Source organism: Paramisgurnus dabryanus, chromosome 1 (assembly GCF_030506205.2).
Source record: "Paramisgurnus dabryanus chromosome 1, PD_genome_1.1, whole genome shotgun sequence".
Taxonomy (NCBI): domain Eukaryota; kingdom Metazoa; phylum Chordata; class Actinopteri; order Cypriniformes; family Cobitidae; genus Paramisgurnus; species Paramisgurnus dabryanus.
In genome coordinates this window covers 35,226,589-35,251,615 of record NC_133337.1, presented here as the reverse complement: position 1 = coordinate 35,251,615, position 25,027 = coordinate 35,226,589, and the positions used below count along the sequence as shown (strand labels likewise).

The 25,027-nt window shown below is 43.0% G+C and overlaps 1 protein-coding gene across 1 annotated transcript; it reads right to left on the bottom strand.

Annotated features, from left to right (window-relative positions):
* Positions 1-4,696: 4,696 nt before the first annotated feature.
* LOC135749831 (uncharacterized) lies at positions 4,697-24,296 on the bottom strand. The gene is made up of 18 exons (XM_065268511.1): positions 23,320-24,296; positions 23,086-23,193; positions 22,678-22,812; positions 22,269-22,369; positions 22,038-22,146; positions 21,802-21,964; positions 21,289-21,400; positions 10,704-10,797; positions 10,561-10,599; positions 10,194-10,327; positions 9,929-10,108; positions 9,742-9,850; positions 9,302-9,469; positions 8,571-8,683; positions 7,783-8,480; positions 6,179-6,332; positions 4,858-4,987; positions 4,697-4,771 (listed from the first exon to the last, which is right to left on the bottom strand). Exons 1-18 carry the CDS (start codon positions 24,223-24,225, stop codon positions 4,697-4,699), a joined length of 3,528 nt encoding a protein of 1,175 aa, XP_065124583.1. The 5' UTR covers positions 24,226-24,296.
* Between the last annotated feature and the right edge of the window lie 731 nt (positions 24,297-25,027).

Sequence of the window (25,027 nt, the reverse complement as noted above, 5' to 3'; positions counted from 1 at the left end):
AAAAAATATTTATTGTCTATTTTGATAGTCAGACAGTTAGTGATTTCACACATAACTTACCGGTACTGGTGGTATACAGTAATATGTAGTTTGTTTTCACTCTGTTCCAAACGCCATGTTTTCATGACGACTGACCAGAAAAGACGCACATGACGTCATGTTTACATGACTCCCGATTGTTAAAATAAGTCTCAAATTAACGATAAATCATACAATAAACTTTAACAACGAAGACACACGTATGCAACTACCCACTGAGACGCACAAAACTGCATGCGTAAGTTGCGGAAGAACATTGTAACCGACGCTACTTCTCTCCGTTTAAGTCTATGGAGTCACCCAGGTACTGTACTACTCCGCAGCGCGCGGGTACTCGCCGGACTAAAATAATCCGAAAATAAACACTTATTATACGTGTACCATGGTGATTCAGTATAAGACAAAACACGGCTTGAAAGATTGATTCGTGATGTATTCGCTCATTATAAACATAACGTAAACATTTTGTAAGATTTGAACAAATAAGTTGCATCACAACACTAACCGTGTGTCTCAATTCGTTCCCTAGCTCCCGAGGTCGTGAATCAGTATATCGTGTACACAGGTTCGGGCACTGGTAAGGACCCTAGCTCACTTCACATTGGGACAATGTTCACTTATTTTTCTGTCACGTGGCTGCTTAAGCGCGTTGTGATTATTCACAGCTGTTACTCATCAACAACCGGCAAAACCAACATCTCTGACTTAATTTTAAAAAAACAGTACATTGTGGAAAATGCTGTCATTATTCTCTTACATATCTGTGCATAAAATTGGAGGCATATAATTACATTTTAAATGTAATAAATATATTTACAATTTTAAATAAATATTATTATTTTAAATATTGAGTAGATTGTGGTCCCTTACTGTGTAGCAATGTGTGTTTATATTTACAACTAAAACAAACGTTTGTCTTTATAAAAGTTCTGTTACATTTCATAAAGTTTATTGAGTTGGATCACGTGATGTTCGGGTGGCGGGCGTCAGAAAAGGTCACGTGATTTCCGGTTAGGGAACATAGGGAACATCGATGCTCACTGGTTTTTGCGTTGCATTGTGGGAATTTTTAGGGAACGAACGTTCCAGTGCACTGAACGGATTTTGCGATTGAGACAGCCCTTAAAATGGCCGACTCCCTGATCAGTGCCCTGACTACTGAACAAGGGATCTGATTGAGACACACGGTAGCCTAACTGATTCTCACTCTGCGTGTGTTTCACGCTCGGGCTAAGCGATGCAGGTACAGAGAAGTAAAAGAAGAGGATGACACCATTTGCTAAGCGGGGAGGTTTTCATTTTCTACCTTAACATATACATTTTAAACCACAAACTACGGAGTATGTTTTGGACATTATTTAACCTTGTCAAAGACGAACAAACATTTTAGAATAAATAAATTTCTTGCTCCAAGTTTTAGGGGTGCTGAGCTTCTTTTTAGGGGTGCTGAAGCACCCCTAAAAAGAGGCTAGCCTCGCCCATGCTGTTGAGTAATCTAACCATGAGTGAACACATAAGAGAAAAACAGAAATGTGTAGTTGAACAATTGTCAATAATTAATCCTTATCAAAGTCTCTCACTACAAAAAAACAACAGTACTAAACAGAATTAACAAAGTTTTACTTGTTTTAATTTAAACAATGTACAGTACTGTACACTTAATGAGTAACTATAGAGCGCCACCTGGTGTTTAAAGAGCAGAACACAGTATCCAGAACATCTGACAAAGATAAATGAAAAAGCAGCTTTCTGCTAAGCAAGTTTACACGTGTGATGTCCGGGTTGAAGGCGGGGTGCATAATCTCTAAAAAGCCAAAGTTGCAATTTAAAATCACCTAAACAAACACGCCCCTACCACAAGAATCTGGACCTTCTTTTGATAGACCTGCCCCACATATACGCAACCCAAGCAATTATGTCGGTAAGTAGACACGTCCCTTACTACTGATTGGGTATTAGTGTGTATCGGTACTCGGTCGGACTCCCTTTTCCAAAGTGTTTTTCAAAAATCATGCACCCTGCCTTTAAGCTTCATTTTTTTCAATTATGGAATCTATAATGAAGTCTCATTGGCTACTGAATCAGAAAAGTGCATTAGATACTGTATTGTGTTAGAGGTGAACAAATAATTACAAATGGTAAAAACAGGAATATTACAGGAAATATAAAAGTAATAAAGAAATTTTACGAAATTAAACAATTTGGTTATAAAATTGATAGTTTTGTCTAGTCTTAGAAAATTATAGGAAGTTTTATTTCTTTGTCCTTTCATGCTTAACCAGATGTGTCCTGTGGTCTCATGCAAAACAAATATTTTGAACTGCTTTGTCCCATTGTAAGACCAAACGATTTTCCAACTCTGATCTGAAATCAGAAGAAGGCTTTTGTTTTATACAGATGAAAAAAATGGAGAAATCAAACATCCCCCTCTGTTTTTTTTGTGTGTGTGTGTATTCTGACATTGTTTAGCACTATGGTTGTTTTTACAGTTTTTCTGAATTGCTAAAACACTAAACCCTAATCTCTGAACCAAATTCATAGTGGCCTAAACCCATTTGTCAAATCATGCACTCTTTTTGCAAAACACTGAACACATTAAAGCACACATTTCACACTGCAATGCACTTGTTTTATAAATGCTAAACACAGGCAGGCAAAAGTTGAACACAACTACAACACCGTTATCATCAAGTAAACACAACAACTCAAAATTCTACACACTTTTATCTAATGGTATTTTTTTTACCAATTGTGTGGATTGTAAACAGTCTGAGAGGCAGATGAAGAGTATGAGGAAGAAAAGGACACCAGAGACGATGTAATTGGACAGAATTTGCAGTTGGATTGTTGACTTTTTACAAAATACAAGTGCTGCTTACAGTAATATTGAAAACTTACTATTACTTGCAGTACTTACAGTAACGTATTCACTATATTCACTGAACTAAACTTGTGATTACAGCAATATTTTTAACAGTATTTGTCAAGTGTGTTGTTATGTACAATAAACATGCATTTTTCTGTAAGCACATGTCCTGGATGTTGTGTTTTAAATTTTTTAAGGTATATAGATATTTTAGACTTATGTGTGTATGATTTGAAAGCTTAGTTTGATTTTGAGTACAAGTGAAATGGTTTTGAAGGATTGTTTGATTTTGCTGAAAGAGTCAGGGGTTCTGTGAATTATGTTTGAAATTGGGATTTGTGTTAAAGGTTTTGAGAAAATGAGGGATGGTTTCAAAAAATGTGTTTTAGCAATTCAGAAAAAAACTGTAAATGTGCTTTATAAATAAAATTGAAACTTACAGTAACAGAGTCAACTGAGATCAGGGCTCCTTTAATCCAACATGTAATGGTTTGAGAAGAAATAATTCCCAGAACACACTCATATTCATCATCGCCCTGTAGACCAGACACCTTCACCTCATTCATACCCAAATTCAACTGATCTGCATTTTTCTGAGAGAGAGAGAGAGAGAGAGAGAGAGAGAGAGAGAGAGAGAGAGAGAGAGAGAGAGAGAGAGAGAGAGAATTTTGAATCTACTTTATTCTACAAGTTTTACACAACAAACATACCTCATATTACAAAACACCTAAAACCCACACAGCAATTACAAATTATTCAACCCAAATTGAAAAAACAAGATCATCATCTATAACAGTACACACAGCATCATTATAACTCCATACATCATTAAAACCTTCAATATTCTTCATTAAATTATAGAACAAGAACTCATGTCTTATTCTTGCTTTCAATAGTCTCCTGAAAGTACCATCTAAATCATCTCCTCCCTTTCCCTCTATTCTTTTTCTTCTTGTCAAATAGATGGCTGACTTGGCTTGACCTATAATAAAATTCAATAAGCGCCCTTTTCTCCTATTTTCTCTATAATATTTAAACCCATAAATAAACACAACATTGGAGAAAACAACATTAAACCCAGTAAAAATTCCTTGAAGTCTTGAAAACAAAAATTCCAATCTGTTACAATACAGAAAACAGTGAAAAATCGTTTCCCTATCATCACAAAAAGGGCATTTGCTTTCAATAGACTCATTTATAATACTTGTAAATGCATTTACAGCAACAATTCCATGCAACACTTTCCATTGCAAATCTCCAGTAATTTTGGTCAATGGTGGCTTATACAGTGTTCTCCATGCAGGACTGCATTCATTTTCAACACCAAAATGTATTTTCCAAGGAATATCTCTTTTACTCAATAACTTCTTTTTATTCAACACTTTTACACTCAATTCATATAACTTCTTTCCACACATTGTACTGAGCTCTAGACATTCATCTTTCAATGATTCAAAAACTGGGCTAGATAACTCTTCTTCAAAAAAATCAGGACAGATCTCAATGTCCGGAAAAGAGTCAACTTTATCTGGCACACCTCCATTGTCAAAGACCCCTATAAGGGCCAACTCATCAGCATTTAAAGTTTCTTTGAGCCTCTCCAAAAAAGCTCCAACTGTCCTTTTTGATTTAAATCCCAAATGTTGGGCGATTGCATCAGTCTTGTCAAACTTACATCCACAAATGTTCAACAATTGTCCCAATGTTATCACTCTTGAATTTATCAGGCTATTAGTCAGCCCAGGAGCTACTAACTCTCCAATGTCCAACCTTGCTTTACCCACTAGGGGTTCATTCAAGAGCCAAAAAAGCGACAGTGTAGATGTCCTTCTTGATGGAGTTAAAAACATCCAGGCTTTTAAAACGCTGAAATAGAACAATGGAAGTTCTTTAAAATCTCTGTCCGCACACTTAGTCCAAAAAAGGTTTTTAGCAAGTCCCCATTTTCTCACTTGCTCAAATATCAAACTGGCCCCTGCTTTCCAGATGTTTTCTTCACCAAAGAGAAACTTTTGTACAAACTGTAACCTGAAAGCAGTTTTTCTACTTTCCAAGTGAACAAGGCCTTGGCCTCCCTCATCTCTTGGTAAGAATAAAACACATTGAGGAACCCAATGTAAATTGTTCCAAAAAAAATTAACAAGCATTACTTGCAACTTTGATAACAGGCCTGCAGGGGGTTCTGTCGATGCCAACCGGTGCCACAGAGTGGACGCCACCAAGTTGTTAATTATAAGTGTGCGCCCCCTATATGACATTCTGGGAAGTAACCATTTCCACCTTCTCAATCTTCCCTCCATCATTTCTTCTATTCCCTCCCAGTTCTTTTTAACATACTGTTCATCTCCCAGAAAAACTCCTAAATACTTAATTCCACCTGAAGTCCATCTTAGACCGCCAGGCAGACTGGGTTTTCTTTCACCCCACCCACCTACTTCAAGAGCAGCACACTTGTTCCAATTTACTTTTGCTGATGATATTTTTTTAAATTCTTCCACAACCATTTTTATATTTTCCACATCTTTCTTATCTTTAACCACCACCATTACATCATCTGCATATGCGGACAAAGTAAAATTATGATGTTCATTCACAGACACACCCATTAAAACCTTTTTCAGTTTCAATAAAAAGGGCTCAATGGCTATAGAGTATAGCATCCCTGATAAGGAGCACCCTTGCCTGATTCCCCTTTGAACAGAAAAAGGAGCACTCAAACCACCATTGACCTTTACAATACTCTCAATGTCACTATATAGCATCTTTATCATTTTAACGAAGTCCTGAGGAAAACCAAACTTTCCAAGAACATTCCATAAATAATTGTGCTCTACTCGATCAAATGCTTTCTCTTGGTCTAATGAAATTAGACCAAAATTTTGTCCTGATATTTTTGCTACCTCAAACATATCTCTAACTGCAGAAATATTGTCAGAGATCGATCTTTCGGGCACACAATATGACTGATCTGTGTGTATTATTTGTCCCATCACTATCTTTAGCCTGTTGGCTAAGGCTTTCGACAATATTTTCAAATCCACACACAGTAAGGAAACGGGTCTCCAGTTATTTATCTCCTTCAAATCCCCCTTCTTTGGTAACAGGGTTAAAACAGCACGCCTGCAACTAAAAGGAAGGGTACCTTGAGATATACTGTCATGCACAACTTCTAAAAAATCACTGCCTATGATATTCCAGCAGGCTTTATAAAAATCAACAGTGAGACCATCAATTCCAGGAGCTCTATTCTCCATGCTTTTTAAGGCTTCATACAGCTCGCTCTCTGTCAGTTGTGCTCCTAATTTAGGTTTCTCTGCATCTTCTACTTGAGGTAATTCACTCAAAAAATCCTCACTCAACTGATTGTCCTCTTCATATTCACTTCTATACAATTCTTTATAAAAACCAGTAACTCTTCTTCGAATGTCTGAAGGTTCATTTAAAACTTCTCCATTAACACCCTTAAGACAGTGAATAAACCTACTTTGGCCATTTTTTTTCTCTAAGCCAAAAAAGAACTTAGAGGGAGCATCCATCTCTGAAAATTCCTGAAACCTAGACCGTACTAAAGCCCCCTGTGCTTTGTGTCCTAGCAAATTTTCCAGAGCCTTCTTCTTTTCATTTAAAACCTTACAATATTCATTTCCTCCTGTGACTTCAATTAAGCCTTGAACTTCAACAATTTCATTTTCAAGTTTTTTAATTTTTCCAACTATGCTTTTAGTGACATTGAAATGGTATTGTTTACACAACTGCTGTATTTGCTTTTTTCCCAATTCCCACCATTGTTGTATACATGAGAACATTTCTTTTTCTTTTCTCCATTGTTTCCAAAAAAACTCAAGACATTGCTTAAAATGAACATCTTCCAACAATACACTGTTAAAAATCCAATATGCACTTTTACTCTTTAAACCATTAATAAAAACAGTGACTGTCACCATTGCATGATCAGAGAAAGCAACAGGATTAATACAGCATGATTTCATAACTTGCAATTGATGTTTAAAACAATATATTTGGTCTAATCTTGCCATTGAGAGCAAATTATCTTTTATGTGTGTCCATGTATATTGCCTATTCAAACCATTTAACTCTCTCCACACATCCACTAAATCACTCATTTCGATAAGGCGTGTTAAAGCCTTTCTAGAAGCTGTGTGAGGTTCTAAATGGTTCCTGTCAATATCCTTTGCTGTACAATTAAAATCACCCGCTAACAATAAATAATGTTCAGGATCACAATTCTGTAATACATTGGTTAAAGTCTCTAGGAATTCCATTCTTTCACTTGCTATGACAGGAGCATATACATTAATTAAAACAAATGATACCCCATCATATTTTGCAGAGACCTTTAACAATCTTCCTTTTACAATCTCTTCCACTTCATAACTTATTGGGAGGAATTGTTTTGCAAACAAAATTGCAACACCTGCACTCACATTTGTTTTATGACTTAAAACCACTGTCCCATCCCATTCTTTTCCCCAGTCAACCTCATTTAAACAATCACTGTGTGTCTCCTGTGCAAAAACTATATCAACATTCTTCATTTGCCACAGATGAAAAATGTGGTTTCTTTTATTTACATCCCTTGCTCCATTTAAATTTGATGTAATTAGTTTTAAATCAATTATTATAAAAGAAAAGCATACTCCTAAACATAGCCAAGCCAGCCACCATTTTACATTCTTCTCTTTGTTTGTGTCCATTTTACGATTGTTCTGTGCGTACCTTTTGCACAATCTTTTTTAAGCGATGTATATCTTGGTTAGATAAACATTTTTCCCCTCTCTGCTTCATTAAAAATTTTGCTGAATCAATGAAAAGTTCTTTCTCAGGGAAAAAGTCTGTCACAACTACATTTCTTTTACCTTTTGTGCTACTCAAAAAACTTTGCACCCTTTCCAAACTATATCCACTTTCCTTGCTTTCTTCATTCTCAACAGATTCTGAATAGTCTGACAAATCATCTAAAGAGGAATTATCTGACAACTCATCTGTGTTACAATCATTTTTCCCTTTAACCACTTCCTGACTTTTTCTAAATGCCTTAGACTTCACACCTTTTTCATTCATTTTGGCTTTCCTTTTAACCACCGGAACTTTAAACCTTTCCTCTGTGTCAACCAATCCTTCTTCCTCCATATCACTTTCCAGGTTCTCATTTATTTCTCTACTTTGTGACATTCCAGTCTCTATACTTTCACTTTCTCCCTGCAAATCACTACTTTTCTCTTTAGCATTTTCCACTTCTTTATCAACCCCTCGTTTCTCAACATCTGATCTTTCATTGCCCTGAGGTATTCCCCGCTCGTTCTCATTGATTGCTGCACCGCCGCTTCCCGCGGTAGATGTACCTGCCTGCGCTTCACTTTGTTCTCTTACCCCAGCCTGCGCAGGCGTCGCTCGTTCAGTGCACATCCGAGCTAAGTGACCATGAGTCCCACATTTAAAACACTTCATCGTCTCAGTTGTTGCAAAAATCACATAATCAAATCCATCGACTTTAAATTTTAACACAATATTCAATTCCTCCACATCATTATTTAAAATCATAAACAGCTGTCTCCTAAAAGTAACAACATGTTTTAAGAGGGGAGACTTAGATCCTAGTGGTATCTTTTTAATAGCGGACACAATTTGGCCATATCTTTGTAACTGTTGTTCAATTATCCCATCGCTTATAAACGGAGGCACATTTGACAAAAGCACTTTTTTCGCAGGATTAACAAGCGGAAAAACTTGGAAAAACTCATCCTTCATCACAATGCCCTGTTCAACAACAATCGGGACTTTGTCAACTGTTTCCAAAAAAACTACAACCGCGCTGTTCATCCTAGACGCAGATTTTATGCAATCATATCCTACTATCTGCCCGACCGCTAAACTACACTCCTCCACAGAGTGTTCCACGCCGACCGGTATTTTAATACCGTGCCGGCTCGTTAACTGTTCCAGCGCCATGCCTCACACGGGCACTGGCTAATGGCCAGATTAAACTCCTAAATAAACTTTCCAGCAACCAGCAATGTTTAGCTAGAGAAGAAAAACAAAGATAGAATATCACTCACCACGCTCTCAGCCACGCACCTCAAACACGCACCTCACTCACGCTCCACACGCACGCGCACAGAGAGAGAGAGAGAGAGAGAGAGAGAGAGAGAGAGAGAGAGAGAGAGAGAGAGAGAGAGAGAGAGAGAGAGAGAGAGAGAGAGAGAGAGAGAGAGAGAGAGAGAGAGAGAGAGAGAGAGAGAGAGAGAGAGAGAGATTATCCAACTTTATCCTCAATTAATAAGAGGTATAGTGCATAATACTTTATTGTGCATATATAATTTAGTGATTAATAAATATCATATCGTAAGTCACTGTATAATTAAAATCAGTGTTTACCTTTATAATCACCAGTACATCATTGTCCATGGGTGCAGTTGTAAATCCAATGAACTCTGGATCAGGCTGGGTGGTCAAACTAGCACAGTTTAAAGTGACATTCCCAACTTTCAACATCAAATTAATGAGACCATTGCCATCATAAGGGTGGGTGTAAAACCATAAATCCTTAGATATAAAAAGAATGAATATATGAGTATATAGTAAGCTGTAAGTTGTAAATACTACAAATATTTTGTAATAATAAACAATACTAATATGGACATTAAGATGGATTTGCCTGTTAAGTAAACTATGGATTTATCTACCAACCGCAAAAAGGAAACTCACACATTTCATCTTAAGTATGTGTGAATGGGGGCCATTTTGAAACTAAAGTTAAATAGCTGACAATAGCATGACACTTTCAGCCAAATAAGAGAGTAATAAATACATTTTACCTTTGAGCTTGTGTTGTATTGGGTTTTGATCTCTTTATTGGAGGGATGCACAATGATTGATTCCACAAACTCCATATTGTTTCCCTGTACGTGAATCTTCCTTCCACCACTGATGGACAGATGCACAATTTTCTATAACTGAATAAATTTACTTAAGTTTTTGCTATTTTGTCTTATGGTCTTATACCTTCTCCAGGTGACTTTGGGTTGTATTCCTGTGCAGCTGGGTTGGGAACTGTAAGTGATGATGCTGTTACCATGACAACGATCATCCTCAGTAACAGCGCACACTTTTGCTGTTCCTTTAGTTTTACTGGGAGGAACGTGGAACCTTAGACTATCACTCGAAAGACCAAACACAGGAGACCTGGAGAAACACATTTATTCACACAAACACTATTGTATACTGTACATAGACATCAGGACAAACACAAAAAGCCAAAAAGTCTCACTCATTTGGAATGCAGTCCAGATCCCCTTGAATACGAATTTTGGTGACCGATCCCAGGTTGCTTCCTGTTAGTAAAACATTGTTTCTGCCATGGAAAGAAACTCTGTTCGGCTTTATAGTGAAAGTCTCTGGCACCTGTATAGGACACAAAGTGTTAAAGGTAAACATACATACATGTTATTGTGTTTCTAAAAATGTTAATCATATATACATAGGTTACAGCCCTCCTGCTACCCTGCAGAGGATAAGTGGGTTTGAAAAATAGATGAATGGTCAGATGAACGCAGCATAACATACAGACACAAAAATATTTTACTTTCCATACTTCTTATACAATAAGTAAAGCACAAATTTAATGTGACACTTACTTTATAGTCTGTATCATAGTGTAAATCTTTGCAAACATCCTAAAGAGTAGAGAAAAGAAAGAACCATGAGTGCTTCATTTAAATCTTTCAGAAGATTACATGACCAAATTCATACATTCTGAATCTTATAAATATGGTTTTACTTGTATCTGTAATTGTGGTTCAGGTCCCTGTGTCCAGTCACAACGCTTGACAGAAGAGGACCAATGACATCCAGCTGAGACGCACTGCACACACCTGCATTTATTCAATGTAAGAAAAGTAGAAGTACCTGCCCAAAGGGTATGTATGTATGTATGTATATTATAATAATTTATTGTACTGTAACTAACTATATTAAATTATAACTAAATAATATGTTATTAGTTCAAATGTCCATAGCTACAATAAGACTTTTAAGGCTGCTCTGTGGTTACAAAGCATGATGGGCTTTGAATTTCCGATATGAAAGCATGCCAGGTTATGTTGCACGGAGCGTTTTAACAGAACATTGTTGCAAATAGCAGAGTGAAAGTAATTGGGTCGTCAAGCATGGGTTATAAGTATATTATATTATAATCAAAAGTATGAAATGTGCTCAGATTGGGGAATTATTTGTTTTACCTTTAGTTATTTCTAAAATAAGAATTGTGGGTATAAGGTTGTGTTTGTTAAGATTAGTTTTTGCATTAGCTACCATGATCTTTTAATATGCAATACTTCAGAATATATTTAGTTAATTTCAATTTTTTTACTAATGGCTATATTTATTATTATTAACATTTGTAAGTTTATTTGCATTAAACTAACATAAACAATTGTATTGACATTAACTAACATTAACAAAGTTTAATGAATGTGTCACAGGAGTGACGATCTTTTAAGCGGAACCAAAAAGTTGGGAAGTTTTGGTTCCGCCCGGATGTTTCCGCCCGGACCGGTAAGAGCAAACACCGGACATCCGGTGGCGTCGCGAACGCTGTAATCAGCTAAACTACACACAGCTGGGAGCTATTAAGAGGAGCGCCGGGTGATTGGAGGAGAACAGCACCCAGGGGAGTATAAAAAGACAGGTTAAACCACAGTCTTAGCGAATGTTATCCACTGTTGTGTTGGTGTGTATTGTAGTGCTGAGTTGAGCTCGCCTGATACGCTAGATTCGGATCGCTGTATTGCTCTCTCTCTCCAGTTGTGGATCGTAAATCGATGGGAATGAGGACATCGAAGGCCTTATAGGTGAAGTACTAGACGGATACTGACATTTGTTGGGAGAAACGGAAGGAGAGGAAAACTTACAGTTGTGAGTATATATATGTGTGGGAAAAGTGGTGTTGGTGGCTGGAAAGCGCCCTGTCTAGATACCTGGAGTTCCTATTGGCATGAAGACAACCTAGGACGAAGAAAGACAGAGATCGTGAGTAACCAAATCCCTTGGAGTGAGTGTTTGTGTACATTTGATTGATACATTGTTGGAGTGCTCTTAAGAGAGATCGAGTGGCCCTACCCCTGTACCAGCGTGGTGGGCAAGCCGAAGGTTTTCGTGGGAAAGCAGCTACAGCAACGATAGCAAACGAACGCTAAGCCATCTACCATCTCCCTATTCTCGCCCAGAGCGACGTGGAAGAGGACGGGTGTCTATTGTGTGCACTGAGCGTGGTGGGGTGAGTCTTTGGACATTTTCACTTGAAGTGGTGCTGTGTAATGCCGTGTATTGCAGTGTGAGTGCTGTGTCCTGTTTGACGTAATCCCGTTTTCAGTCACTCGTCCCGGGGCGATGAAGAGGAAAGAACGGCGCTAGGAAAAAAAAACCTGTATAATAATGCTGTAGTGTGTTTTCAGTCTCACAGAAATACAGAGTGGCGGCGAAGAACTGTGCAAGTGGCAGTGTGTGTGTGAGTACTGCACCTATTATTGTGACCTTACTTGTGTTCTTTTATCATCACAGAGTAGAGGCAGGAGAGATCCGCTGGCCCGAGGTCTCGACGAAAGGGCGCCCCGGTCCAGTTTTCGATTGACCAACGGGTCTCGAGGAAAGGGCAGCGCTCGACCCGGTGTGTCGGCGTGGCTTCCTCGCCCCTCTGTTCATCAACGAGTTCGCCGAGAGGGTCTTGGCCCCCGGCGTTCCATTACAAATCATTGCTAAATCGCCGCATTGCAGAAACCAGCCAGCGTAAGCTCGCCACCCTGTAAGTTTCCATGTAACTTGTTATGTCTGCTGATTGACAGGAAAGTGAGTGAGTCGTGAGAGCTGTGGAGAGAAAGAGAGACAACGTGAATACTGAGATATTGGGCTTTGGAGAGAGCCATACCTACCTGGAAGCTGTAATCAGCGCAGAGGTGAGCAAACGTCTTGAGAACGATTCACTGTGTCCCTGTATCCTAGCAGCCATCTGTGGAGAGAAAGAGAGCCAACGTGAACACGGAGATATTGAGCTTTGGAGAGAGCCATACCTACCTGGAAGCTGTAATCAGCGCAGAGGTGAGCAAACGTCTTGAGAACGATTCACTGTGTCCCTGTATCCTAGCAGCCATCTGTGGAGAGAAAGAGAGCCAACGTGAACACGGAGATATTGAGCTTTGGAGAGAGCCATACCTACCTGGAAGCTGTAATCAGCGCAGAGGTGAGCAAACGTCTTGAGAACGATTCACTGTGTCCCTGTATCCTAGCAGCCATCTGTGGAGAGAAAGAGAGCCAACGTGAACACGGAGATATTGAGTTTTTGGAGAGAGCCATACCTACCTGGAAGCTGTAATCAGCGCAGAGGTGAGCCAACGTCTTAGGAACGATTCACTGTGTCCCTGTATCCCAGCAGCCTTCTGTGGAGAGAAAGAGAGTCAATGTGAACACTGAGATATTGAGCCGTGGAGAAAGCCATACTTACCTGGAAGCTGTAACCAGCGCAGAGGCGAGCGAACGTCGTGGAGTCGACTCACTGTGTCCTCGTGTCCTAGTTGAAACCTGAGGAGAGAGAGAGAATAAGGAAGCGAGTGAGTCAACGAACAAGGACCTGTGGGAAGTAGGCGGTGCACCGCCGTGCGCTGACTCAAGGTACACCATCAGAAAAAGACCCATACCAGCACTCATTGTGTTTTTATTCTGCCTCCAGGAGGGAAGAGGAGCGCGCCACGAGTAGAGGGAAACCGAGGCAGGAGCCCGTTCCCCCACGTACGACCCCCCGCCCTTAGCCATTCATTGGGCCGTGGCCCCCTGGAGGACGGATTCTGGAATTAGTTTTAATTTCCCTTTTCCCAAGTCCCCCCCCCTACATTTTTAACTATTTAAATTAATAAAGAACATTTTATACTTACTTGTGCTCGTTGTTGTCTGGTCATTGGGTTGGTTTTGGGGACCTCCTCGAGGTGGAAGTTAGAAGGGGCGTGGCTTAAACCAATAGCAGCCAGCCCCTGGCTTGTGACAGATTTTGGCGTAGTCGGCAGGGTTCCACCTCGAGTTGAGTAATCAGACTAGCCCAATGACCGACAACGCGGGGCCTGCAGCCCAACCCCGTGCGGTGCCTGTTTTCATGGGCAGCCCCTGGGTCCAAAAGTATGGAGGGACAGAGTCGGGAGTACGACTAACGGAATGGAAGGCCCAGTTGGAGTATCTAGCCGACCTGCAAAGCCTTAGTGTAGCCCAGCGGCTCCAGTTCGTGTTAAACTCCCTAGAGGGAGAAGCGCGGCGAGAAGTACAGGCCGCCCCGGAAGCTGTCCGAGCCAGTGCCCAAACTATATTTCAGTTCCTTACCGAGCAATATGGTGATCACACCCCCGTAGCTGTCCTCCGTTCCCAATTCTTCAATAGTAAACAAGGCCCCCGACAACCCATTAGAGCTTTTGCCCTGAGACTGCGAGAGCAGTTTACCCGGCTACAGGCCCGCCGCGATCATGGATTGGGAGATGGAGAGACTTTACTGCGCGACCAATTCCTTCTGGGGATGAAAGAGGGCCCCGTGAGACAGAGTTTGAGGGTCCAGTTTCGCAGAGACCCAGACCTCACATTTGAAGATCTAAGGAAGGAGGCGTTAGCCTTGGAGGGCGACGAGGTCGAGGTGAGTGAGACCCCAGTATGCGCGGCTGTAAACGAAAGCGTGCCACCACCACCAGAACGCACGGATTGGAAACAGGCTCTAAAAGTAGAACTGTTGAAGGATGTCCGGGAGCAGATGTCAGAACTATCGAAAACTCTTCTGGGGGAGCTGCGCCAAGGTAGGGCGCGGGAGGAGCCAAGGCCGGCACCCCGAGAGCGAGTATACTCGGAGAGGAGCCGAGAGCCGCCGGGACGCCCAAACCGCTATAATCGACCCCGTTTTGAGTGGGATGACCAGGGACGACCAATTTGCAATCGTTGTGGCGAGCCCGGGCATTACAGTCGTCAGTGTGGGCCTCGCAGGGCATCTGAGGGGGGTTTTTAGGACGACCGGCCACAGTGGGTCGTGTGGCCGGGACCCCTCAAGAAGACCCGGGAAGAAGGAACGGTTCAAGGCAACAGATGATCGGGCATAGCCCGGTGGCAGAAGTAAAAGTGTGTGGCAAGTGGATTCAGTGCCTGGTAGATACGGGCTCACAGGTAACGATGTTTGCAGAAAGCCTCTCCAAGGAGATATTCGGACGGGAAGGAGTACAAGGAGCGGAGGCCCCCTGGTTGACGTTGAAGGGCGCTAATGGCCTGGAAATCCCCTACATCGGCTATCGCCTAACGGATCTGGAAGTGCATGGGGTGGTCGTCCCCCAAAAAGGTGTGGTCATTGTGGAGGATAGGTGTTTAGGCACCCACAGAGCCCTATTGGGCATGAACGTCCTCTCTGAGTGCTGGGAGGAGATATTCCAGGCTAGGCCTGGTCCAAGGATCTCACCTGCCGAGAGGCCCAAGTGGGAGCGCGTAGTGGCCGACTGTCGCCGGGTCCAAATGAACCAGGTACGTAGAGATCGGGAGGAAGTGGGAAGAGTAATGTGTCGTTTTGCTTTGTCTATTCCCCCTAGGAGTGAGGCTATCGTATGGGCAAGAGTACCCCTTCGGGAAGCGAACCCAGAGGAGTGGGTGTTGGTAGAGCCACACACGAATTGTCCACAAGTGGAGGTGGCACGGGGACTAGCGGCGGTCTATCGGGGAAGGATCCCTGTGAGAGTGAGAAATGAGCACCCCTACGCAGTCCAATTATATCGACACCAACGACTGGCCCGGCTGACGACGGTCACGCCTCACCAGGTGAGAGAAGAAAGGGACGTCAGTTTTCGTCAGGTGTGCCCCACTGTGATCGAGGTGGCCCTGACCCAGATGGATGCCCCGGCGAGTAACCAGGGGGGAGGTGTGCCGAAACATCTGGCGGGTGAGTCACTGCAGGGGGATGACCTGGGACAGGTACAGACGCAGAAACTGCAGGCACTCCTTCGGAAGTGGCAACATGTGTTCGCAAGGCATGATGAGGACTAAGGGTGCACCCGGGTGGTGGAACACCACATCCCCACCGGGGATGCGGGGCCAAGCAGGGAGAGGTATCGACCGATCCCACCTACCTTATATGCGGAAGTACGTACACTTCTACAGGGCATGTTGGGTCGGGGCATTGTCAGAGAGAGTAGCAGCCCCTGGGCGGCCCCCATCGTGCTCGTACAAAAGAAGACGGGAGCCTGGAGGTTCTGTGTGGACTATCGCAAGCTGAACCTGGTAACAAAGAAAGATGCTTTCCCTTTACCACGAATTGAAGACTCCCTCGCTAGCCTCACACAGTCAGCCTGGTACTCCACCTTAGATCTGGCCAGTGGATATTGGCAGGTACAGGTAGCCGAGGTGGACCGGGAGAAGACGGCCTTCACGACCCCATTCGGATTGTTCGAATGGGACCGGATGCCTTTCGGACTCTGCAACGATCCAGCCACCTTCCAACGCTTGATGCAACGCTGCCTTGGAGGTCAGTTGATGGAGTCGGTATTGGTATATTTGGACGATGTGATTGTGTATTCCCCAGATTTCGATTCCCACCTCCGGCACCTAGAGGAAGTCTTTCGAGCCATGGAAAGATACGGGCTGAAACTGCAGCCGGACAAATGCCACCTGTTGCGGCGAGAAGTGAAGTTCCTGGGCCATGTGGTCAGTGCAGCGGGGGTGGCCGTGGACCCCGAGAAAGTCTCCGCCGTAAAGGAGTGGAATGCGCCTAAGACTGTGAGGCAAGTACGATCCTTTCTGGGGTTCGTGGGATATTACAGACGGTTTATTAAAGATTTCTCCAAGATTGCCAAGCCTCTTAACCAGTTGCTGGTTGGCACGGGACGAAGCCGGGGCCGTGGATCGCCCTCTATTAACTGGGGTGATGATTGTGAGAGGGCTTTTCAGAGGCTGAAGCAGGAGTTGTTACAGGCCCCCATCTTGGCGTACGCTGACTTCTCTAAACCTTTTGTCTTGTATACAGACGCGAGCAACCTGGGACTGGGGGCGGTATTGGCCTAACGACAAGAAGGAGCTGAGCGGGTGATCGCCTATGCGAGCCGAAGCCTCCATCCGGCAGAGAGGAATGATGCCAATTATAGTTCCTTTAAGCTGGAACTGCTGGCCCTGAAGTGGGCCCTAAGCGAAAAGTTCAAGGACTACCTTTGGGGAGCTGAGGTAACGGTTATTACAGACAATAACCCTCTAGTGCATTTACAGACGGCGAAGTTGGGGGCTGTGGAACAGCGATGGGTGGCTCAGCTGGCCAACTTCAATTACAAGTTGCAGTATCGGCCCGGGCGAGAGCATACGAACGCAGACGTCCTTTCAAGATTGCCGGAGGCAAAGAGCCCCAGACGCCAGGGGTATCCAAGGGAGGATAACCACGAGGAGGGCTATATGATAGGGGTCGTGGAAGCACCAGGAGGCCAGAAGGAGGCCGTGCCAGGGAACTGGGGGTGGGACCCCCGCCGATGGATAGAGAGGCAAGCTCAGGACCGGGACGTGCGCCAGGTGAAGGTGTGGGTGGAGCAGGGCCAACGGCCCACGCCGGCGGAAAGATTAGCCCAGACGGAGACTGGGAGAAGGTTACTGGGACAGTGGGAGAAGCTGGAGCTACAGGAGGGCGTGCTTTGCCGGAAGACCCGCGACCCGAAATTGGGAGAAGAAGTGTGCCAGATTGTGGTGCCCGCCGACCAGGTAACTGCATTAGTCTCAGTCTATCATGACCAGTTGGGACACCAGGGACAGGAGAGAACCGTATCCTTATTACGTAGATTCTTCTACTGGCCGGGGCTGGAGGCGTCTGTGCACAACTTGATTCAAGCTTGCCCCCGGTGCATGTTGTTCAAGTCTAGACGAGAGGCCCGAGCACCGATGGTACCTATCCATGCGAAAGCCCCCCTCCACATAATGGCCATGGACTTCCTGACGCTGGGCCGCCCTCAGGATCGTTATCAAAACATTCTGGTAATCACCGATCTATTTACCAAATACGCCTGGGCAGTTCCGACGCTTGATCAGACAGCCAACACCACCGCCACAGCTTTATGGCGCCATGTCTTTCAGACATTTGGATGCCCCGAGTTCCTGCACTCCGACCAAGGGGCGAATTTCGAGTCCAAGGTAATCCGTGAGTTGTGCCAGTTGTATGGATGCACGAAGACCCACACAACGTCGTATCATCCCCAGGGGAATGGAAGCTGTGAGAGGTTTAATCAGACCCTATTGGGGCTACTGGGGACGTTAGACCAACAGCAGCAAAGAGATTGGGTGAGTGCTTTACCGAGCCTTTTGCAAGCATATAATAACAGTGTTCATAGCACAACGGGGTATGCCCCTACTTACCTGATGTTCGGCAGGCACGTGCGCATGCCCACTGACCTGGTCTTGGGAGTAGCAGCAGACCGGGAAGAAGTGAGTGTAACGGAGTGGGTGGGGCGCCACCACCAGCGCTTACACTTCGCGTATGAACAGGTGTCGAGGAGAATACAGACGGCAGGAGAAAGGAACAAACGGCTGTATGATCGGACTGCCCGAGATGCCCCCCTGTTACCAGGTGAGAGGGTCCTGGCCAGAGATAACCGGCGGCAGGGAAAGGGCAAGCTAAGCGATCGCTGGGAGGCTATCCCGTATGTGGTCTGCAAACAGCAGAGGCCGGGACAACCGGTGTACACCATCCGACCCGAGGGAAAACCTGGCCCCGAACGTGTGGTACACCGTAACATGCTTCGCCCTTGTCCGAACTACCCTGAGGCCGTGATAGAAGGGCCCGCCGAGCCAGCAACGATAGCAAACGAACGCTAAGCCATCTACCATCTCCCTATTCTCGCCCAGAGCGACGTGGAAGAGGACGGGTGTCTATTGTGTGCACTGAGCGTGGTGGGGTGAGTCTTTGGACATTTTCACTTGAAGTGGTGCTGTGTAATGCCGTGTATTGCAGTGTGAGTGCTGTGTCCTGTTTGACGTAATCCCGTTTTCAGTCACTCGTCCCGGGGCGATGAAGAGGAAAGAACGGCGCTAGGAAAAAAAAACCTGTATAATAATGCTGTAGTGTGTTTTCAGTCTCACAGAAATACAGAGTGGCGGCGAAGAACTGTGCAAGTGGCAGTGTGTGTGTGAGTACTGCACCTATTATTGTGACCTTACTTGTGTTCTTTTATCATCACAGAGTAGAGGCAGGAGAGATCCGCTGGCCCGAGGTCTCGACGAAAGGGCGCCCCGGTCCAGTTTTCGATTGACCAATGGGTCTCGAGGAAAGGGCAGCGCTCGACCCGGTGTGTCGGCGTGGCTTCCTCGCCCCTCTGTTCATCAACGAGTTCGCCGAGAGGGTCTTGGCCCCCGGCGTTCCATTACAAATCATTGCTAAATCGCCGCATTGCAGAAACCAGCCAGCGTAAGCTCGCCACCCTGTAAGTTTCCATGTAACTTGTTATGTCTGCTGATTGACAGGAAAGTGAGTGAGTCGTGAGAGCTGTGGAGAGAAAGAGAGACAACGTGAATACTGAGATATTGGGCTTTGGAGAGAGCCATACCTACCTGGAAGCTGTAATCAGCGCAGAGGTGAGCAAACGTCTTGAGAACGATTCACTGTGTCCCTGTATCCTAGCAGCCATCTGTGGAGAGAAAGAGAGCCAACGTGAACACGGAGATATTGAGCTTTGGAGAGAGCCATACCTACCTGGAAGCTGTAATCAGCGCAGAGGTGAGCAAACGTCTTGAGAACGATTCACTGTGTCCCTGTATCCTAGCAGCCATCTGTGGAGAGAAAGAGAGCCAACGTGAACACGGAGATATTGAGCTTTGGAGAGAGCCATACCTACCTGGAAGCTGTAATCAGCGCAGAGGTGAGCAAACGTCTTGAGAACGATTCACTGTGTCCCTGTATCCTAGCAGCCATCTGTGGAGAGAAAGAGAGCCAACGTGAACACGGAGATATTGAGTTTTTGGAGAGAGCCATACCTACCTGGAAGCTGTAATCAGCGCAGAGGTGAGCAAACGTCTTAGGAACGATTCACTGTGTCCCTGTATCCTAGCAGCCATCTGTGGAGAGAAAGAGAGCCAACGTGAACACGGAGATATTGAGCTTTGGAGAGAGCCATACCTACCTGGAAGCTGTAATCAGCGCAGAGGTGAGCAAACGTCTTGAGAACGATTCACTGTGTCCCTGTATCCTAGCAGCCATCTGTGGAGAGAAAGAGAGCCAACGTGAACACGGAGATATTGAGCTTTGGAGAGAGCCATACCTACCTGGAAGCTGTAATCAGCGCAGAGGTGAGCAAACGTCTTGAGAACGATTCACTGTGTCCCTGTATCCTAGCAGCCATCTGTGGAGAGAAAGAGAGCCAACGTGAACACGGAGATATTGAGTTTTGGAGAGAGCCATACCTACCTGGAAGCTGTAATCAGCGCAGAGGTGAGCAAACGTCTTAGGAACGATTCACTGTGTCCCTGTATCCTAGCAGCCATCTGTGGAGAGAAAGAGAGCCAACGTGAACACGGAGATATTGAGTTTTTGGAGAGAGCCATACCTACCTGGAAGCTGTAATCAGCGCAGAGGTGAGCCAACGTCTTAGGAACGATTCACTGTGTCCCTGTATCCCAGCAGCCTTCTGTGGAGAGAAAGAGAGTCAATGTGAACACTGAGATATTGAGCCGTGGAGAAAGCCATACTTACCTGGAAGCTGTAACCAGCGCAGAGGCGAGCGAACGTCGTGGAGTCGACTCACTGTGTCCTCGTGTCCTAGTTGAAACCTGAGGAGAGAGAGAGAATAAGGAAGTGAGTGAGTCAACGAACAAGGACCTGTGGGAAGTAGGCGGTGCACCGCCGTGCGCTGACTCAAGGTACACCATCAGAAAAAGACCCATACCAGCACTCATTGTGTTTTTATTCTGCCTCCAGGAGGGAAGAGGAGCGCGCCACGAGTAGAGGGAAACCGAGGCAGGAGCCCGTTCCCCCACGTACGACCCCCCGCCCTTAGCCATTCATTGGGCCGTGGCCCCCTGGAGGACGGATTCTGGAATTAGTTTTAATTTCCCTTTTCCCAAGTCCCCCCCCCTACATTTTTAACTATTTAAATTAATAAAGAACATTTTATACTTACTTGTGCTCGTTGTTGTCTGGTCATTGGGTTGGTTTTGGGGACCTCCTCGAGGTGGAAGTTAGAAGGGGCGTGGCTTAAACCAATAGCAGCCAGCCCCTGGCTTGTGACAAATGCTGAAAACTATATTGTTAATTGTTACTTAATGCATTTACTAACAACACAACCTTATTGTAAAATGTTATAAAATTTTATGTAGTCTTTTTAAGTTCTTGCAGTCCTCACTGTGCATAAGAAGTCTTTGGTGAATTATCTGTAATAGTGGGGCAGTTCTTCAGCATCAGGGTCTCTGTGATCTTCTGATCCTCAACAATAACTGAAGCTAAAATCTCCAAACCTGAACAGATTAAACAAAACCCCATTAATACTATCAAAAATGGTTTTAATAATGATTCCCAGAAAGGTTTTATTGATTAATTTCCATTAATTAAACAAAAACATTTAATTTTTGTCAATTCAATTCTTACATTGTTTGGAGATTATCGCAAAAATGATGTAATTTAAGGAGTGGTTTCTTTATTTTATCATTTGATCTGGTTTTTATTTCTAAACCTTGCATTATGTAAATCATAGTCCATTGCAATTCAAAAGTGATGTGGAAATTAGCATCTTTTCTTATCTTTCTGAGATCCTGTAAAAATCTGAAAACTACCATAGCAGGCTACTGTATTTATTTATATAAACTTAAAGATTTATTTTTAACTTAAATTTATTTATATCCACTAAAAGAGAACCAACCTTCACTAGACAGAAGCTGGTCTGAAAAACCACAGGAGCAGTTTGGAAAAACTGCAGGAGGATCAGATCTATCACACAGGTTTACACCCGCTGTGGTGAATGTACACGAAAAGATAGCAGGATTTCGTGTGCTGTCCAGCCTCAAGGTGAGATGTAGAGTCATCTGTGTAAGGGATAACACTGATCGGTAAACAGTAATCTATTAAAAAGAACAAATAAAGAGGATTATGATCTACCTCTCTAGAGGATTTCTCTGCCACCTGAAAAGACAGCAGTGGTTTCTGAATGGAGTTATTTGGGAAGGATATCCATGAGGATTTCAAGCATTCATCCTGGGTGGAGCATCTTGACACAAGCAAAAATATATCAGTTAGACTTATAAATACTTGTGAGAAATGTGATGTTGAATTTTAAAAATGTATAGTAGCCTATGTATGTAGGAGTATGTATAGTAGCAGCATCCAGACCTGCGTGTCTCAACACACCAACCACAGAGAGGATCCAGCGCAGCTCTGCAGTCTCTCAGAGAGTTGTGTTTAACACACTGAACCACAGGAACTCTTCTGATCTACATTGAAACCACAAGCAGAAAATTTCACATGCATTGGAGCCATTATAGAGTCGTAGTATAGTATGAAACAAATGACTTTTTGAATTTGTAAAGGTGCTAATAAATTTCATAATAATGTTTGGTTAGTCTGAACTTGTGACAGATGTACCATTTTAAAATAGCTGCTGCTTTTCCTTTTGTAAAGGTTAAAGCCTATGGTAAGAAAACATTTGCAGATAAATTATTTTTAAAATGAACTCTAGAAATATTAACACTAAAAAAGATAATATATAGTAATTTCTTTATTTGTTAATTGAAATCCTCACCTGGTTTTTCAGAGCTATGTAGATATGTTTGTTATCTACTGGATCTAAATGCATCCTGGGAAGCACTTCCTGATCATCATCAGATCTGTACAGCACTGTGGGACAGCCTGGACTAAAACTCTCATCCAACACAACCTACAAATACAAAGAGCATCACAAGCATTGACTAAAAAGACTGCATTTTAGAGCTGAATACATGAATATGAGTGCAAGAACAAAATTTTGCTAGGTGAAACAAAATTCTAGAAAACTATTTGAAACTAAGGAAAATCTTCATAAAGAAAAAAAAACAGAGGAAACCTTTATCAGTTGTCCATCTTTGGTTACAATGAAGAGCACAATCCAACTAAGGATAAACTAAGGATAAGGTACAGAATGAGAAAGAAACAGATAAAGAACAGAGGCGACCTTTATCAGTTGTCCATCTTTGGTTCCAACGAAGAGCTCAGTCCAGGATTCACTCCTAACTGCTGCTACTGAACTCATTGAGTTGTATTTGAAAACTACTGCTACTGGCTCACGTGTAGGATCAATCTGCAATGAAAAGAACAAACGTCAGCTTTATGTATCTTTGGTGAATGGTGAAATAAGCATATTTTTTTTCAAACATTATTATTAAATAAATGCAAAAATAAAAAGCACCATCCCCTGTGAACTACATGTCTCGCCGATGAAGCAGAAATCTTTAACTTTGCCATCAACATTAGTGAGGTCGTAAACAGCGAGCGCGGTGTCCTCTAGATCATTTTGCGCCCTGAAGACACCTGTCCAGATCACAGCTTTATCTGAGGGAATAAAAGCTGATGCGATGAGGACAGGACGAGATTTATCATTACAGCATTTTAACATTGTTCCAGTTATGCTCCTCAGAATGTCTTTCTTGCTTCCTTTGGCATTGTTTAACCTGAGGGCAAACGCTTGCGAACCGGACTCAGTCTTTGCGTTGAGAAACAGGTATGAGAGTTTAAGCAAACTGATCTGAAACCCATCTATAAACTCTACGTATCTTTCTGTACGAATGAAGGGAGTTGATCCGTTGTCTAATGGAGAGAAAATAGTGCCTGGTTGAGAATCTAAAGTGTTCCACAAGGCGACAATAGTATGCATTTTATTGGCACTATCGTCCTTCCTCCCAACCAACAGGTAAGCACCATTAGGGCTGTTATTAGGGTTGCTATCCACTATGAATGCTACGGATTTCTCATTTCTCTCTGGTATACTAGATTTGCTTTCCCAGTAAATGCTGTTTGTAACATCATTGAGATCAAGAACTTCACAGTATCCACCGTTAGATGTTCCGCATGTAATCAGGATGTCGTTCGCCTCAAAAGGCACCAGAAGTGTAACTGCGTCTGGATGTGTGGCATCCAAATCCTTAGTCTTTTCCACAGATAGATCATGTCTCATCTGATGTAGTCGACGATCAGTAAGAACAAACAATTTACTGTTACCAACTACAAAGTCCCTGATTTCTCCATCAAAGTTCTGCACATCGTTGCAAATGCAATATTTAAAAAGAAAAAACAATCTAAGTAAGTTCCCTCTCATCTTTCAAATCCGTCTAAACCTCCACAGCAGATGAATTGATGAGATGTTTTCATCAGAAACCTGACACAGCTCTTGAGATCCGTCCACAGATAAAGTGAGTGGAAATGAAAGCAGCGCGTCTTTAAGATGCGAGGTGACTTCCGAGCAACAGACCAATAAATATGATTGTGTTTATATTTAGTTAGGGTAGTTTGTTTGTTATACCATCAAATCCACCATTTGAATAAGTTGATACTTAGCTCAAAAAAGGAAAAGTATAAAGAAGTCGAACAAAAACTGATTTCCTTTAAGATAGCATCAACAGCAAACTTTTATCTTTGCATATTTGTGTTTATGTTGCACTAGGTTTATAAAATTTACTTCTTCATGGGGCGTTGGGTTCTATATTTTAAAGTAACTTGCTAAAAATGCTAAATAAATGAATACATTTTTGATTTATATATGGCTTCACAATTGTTTATTGTTCAAAGGCAGCTTTACATAAAATAGAAACAAAGAAAACACAGAAAACAAAGAAGCAAAGAAAAACAAAAGCATGGCTTTTCCCCATCTACACCACTTCCTTAGAAAGACCTATCATACAGGCACATGACTTCTCTGACCACTGCTATGCTGATGACACCCAGATCTTCCTCTCATTTCACCCAGACGTTACCAGCAGCACACATTACATTGTAAAGGTCAAAGGATTTGAACAGCCATGTGGATCATACAGCGATCTGATAAAGATAGTAAACCCTCTTTGAATTCTATGGTTTTACGTATCTGGACATAACAGAAATAATCATGTGGTCTTTCGCAG

Bases quoted from the DNA above. Each gene is read 5' to 3' on its own strand.
- LOC135749831 (XM_065268511.1), bottom strand. From the start codon at position 24,225: ATGAGAGGGAACTTACTTAGATTGTTTTTTCTTTTTAAATATTGCATT. The intron at 8,684-9,301 runs GTAAACACTGAT...GTTGTTGAACAG, and splicing joins ATGTACTGGTGATTATAAAG to GGCATTGTGATGAAGGATGA. The intron at 6,333-7,782 runs GTAAAAGAAATG...ATGAACCTTCAG, and splicing joins TTTTTTGAGTAGCACAAAAG to ACATTCGAAGAAGAGTTACT.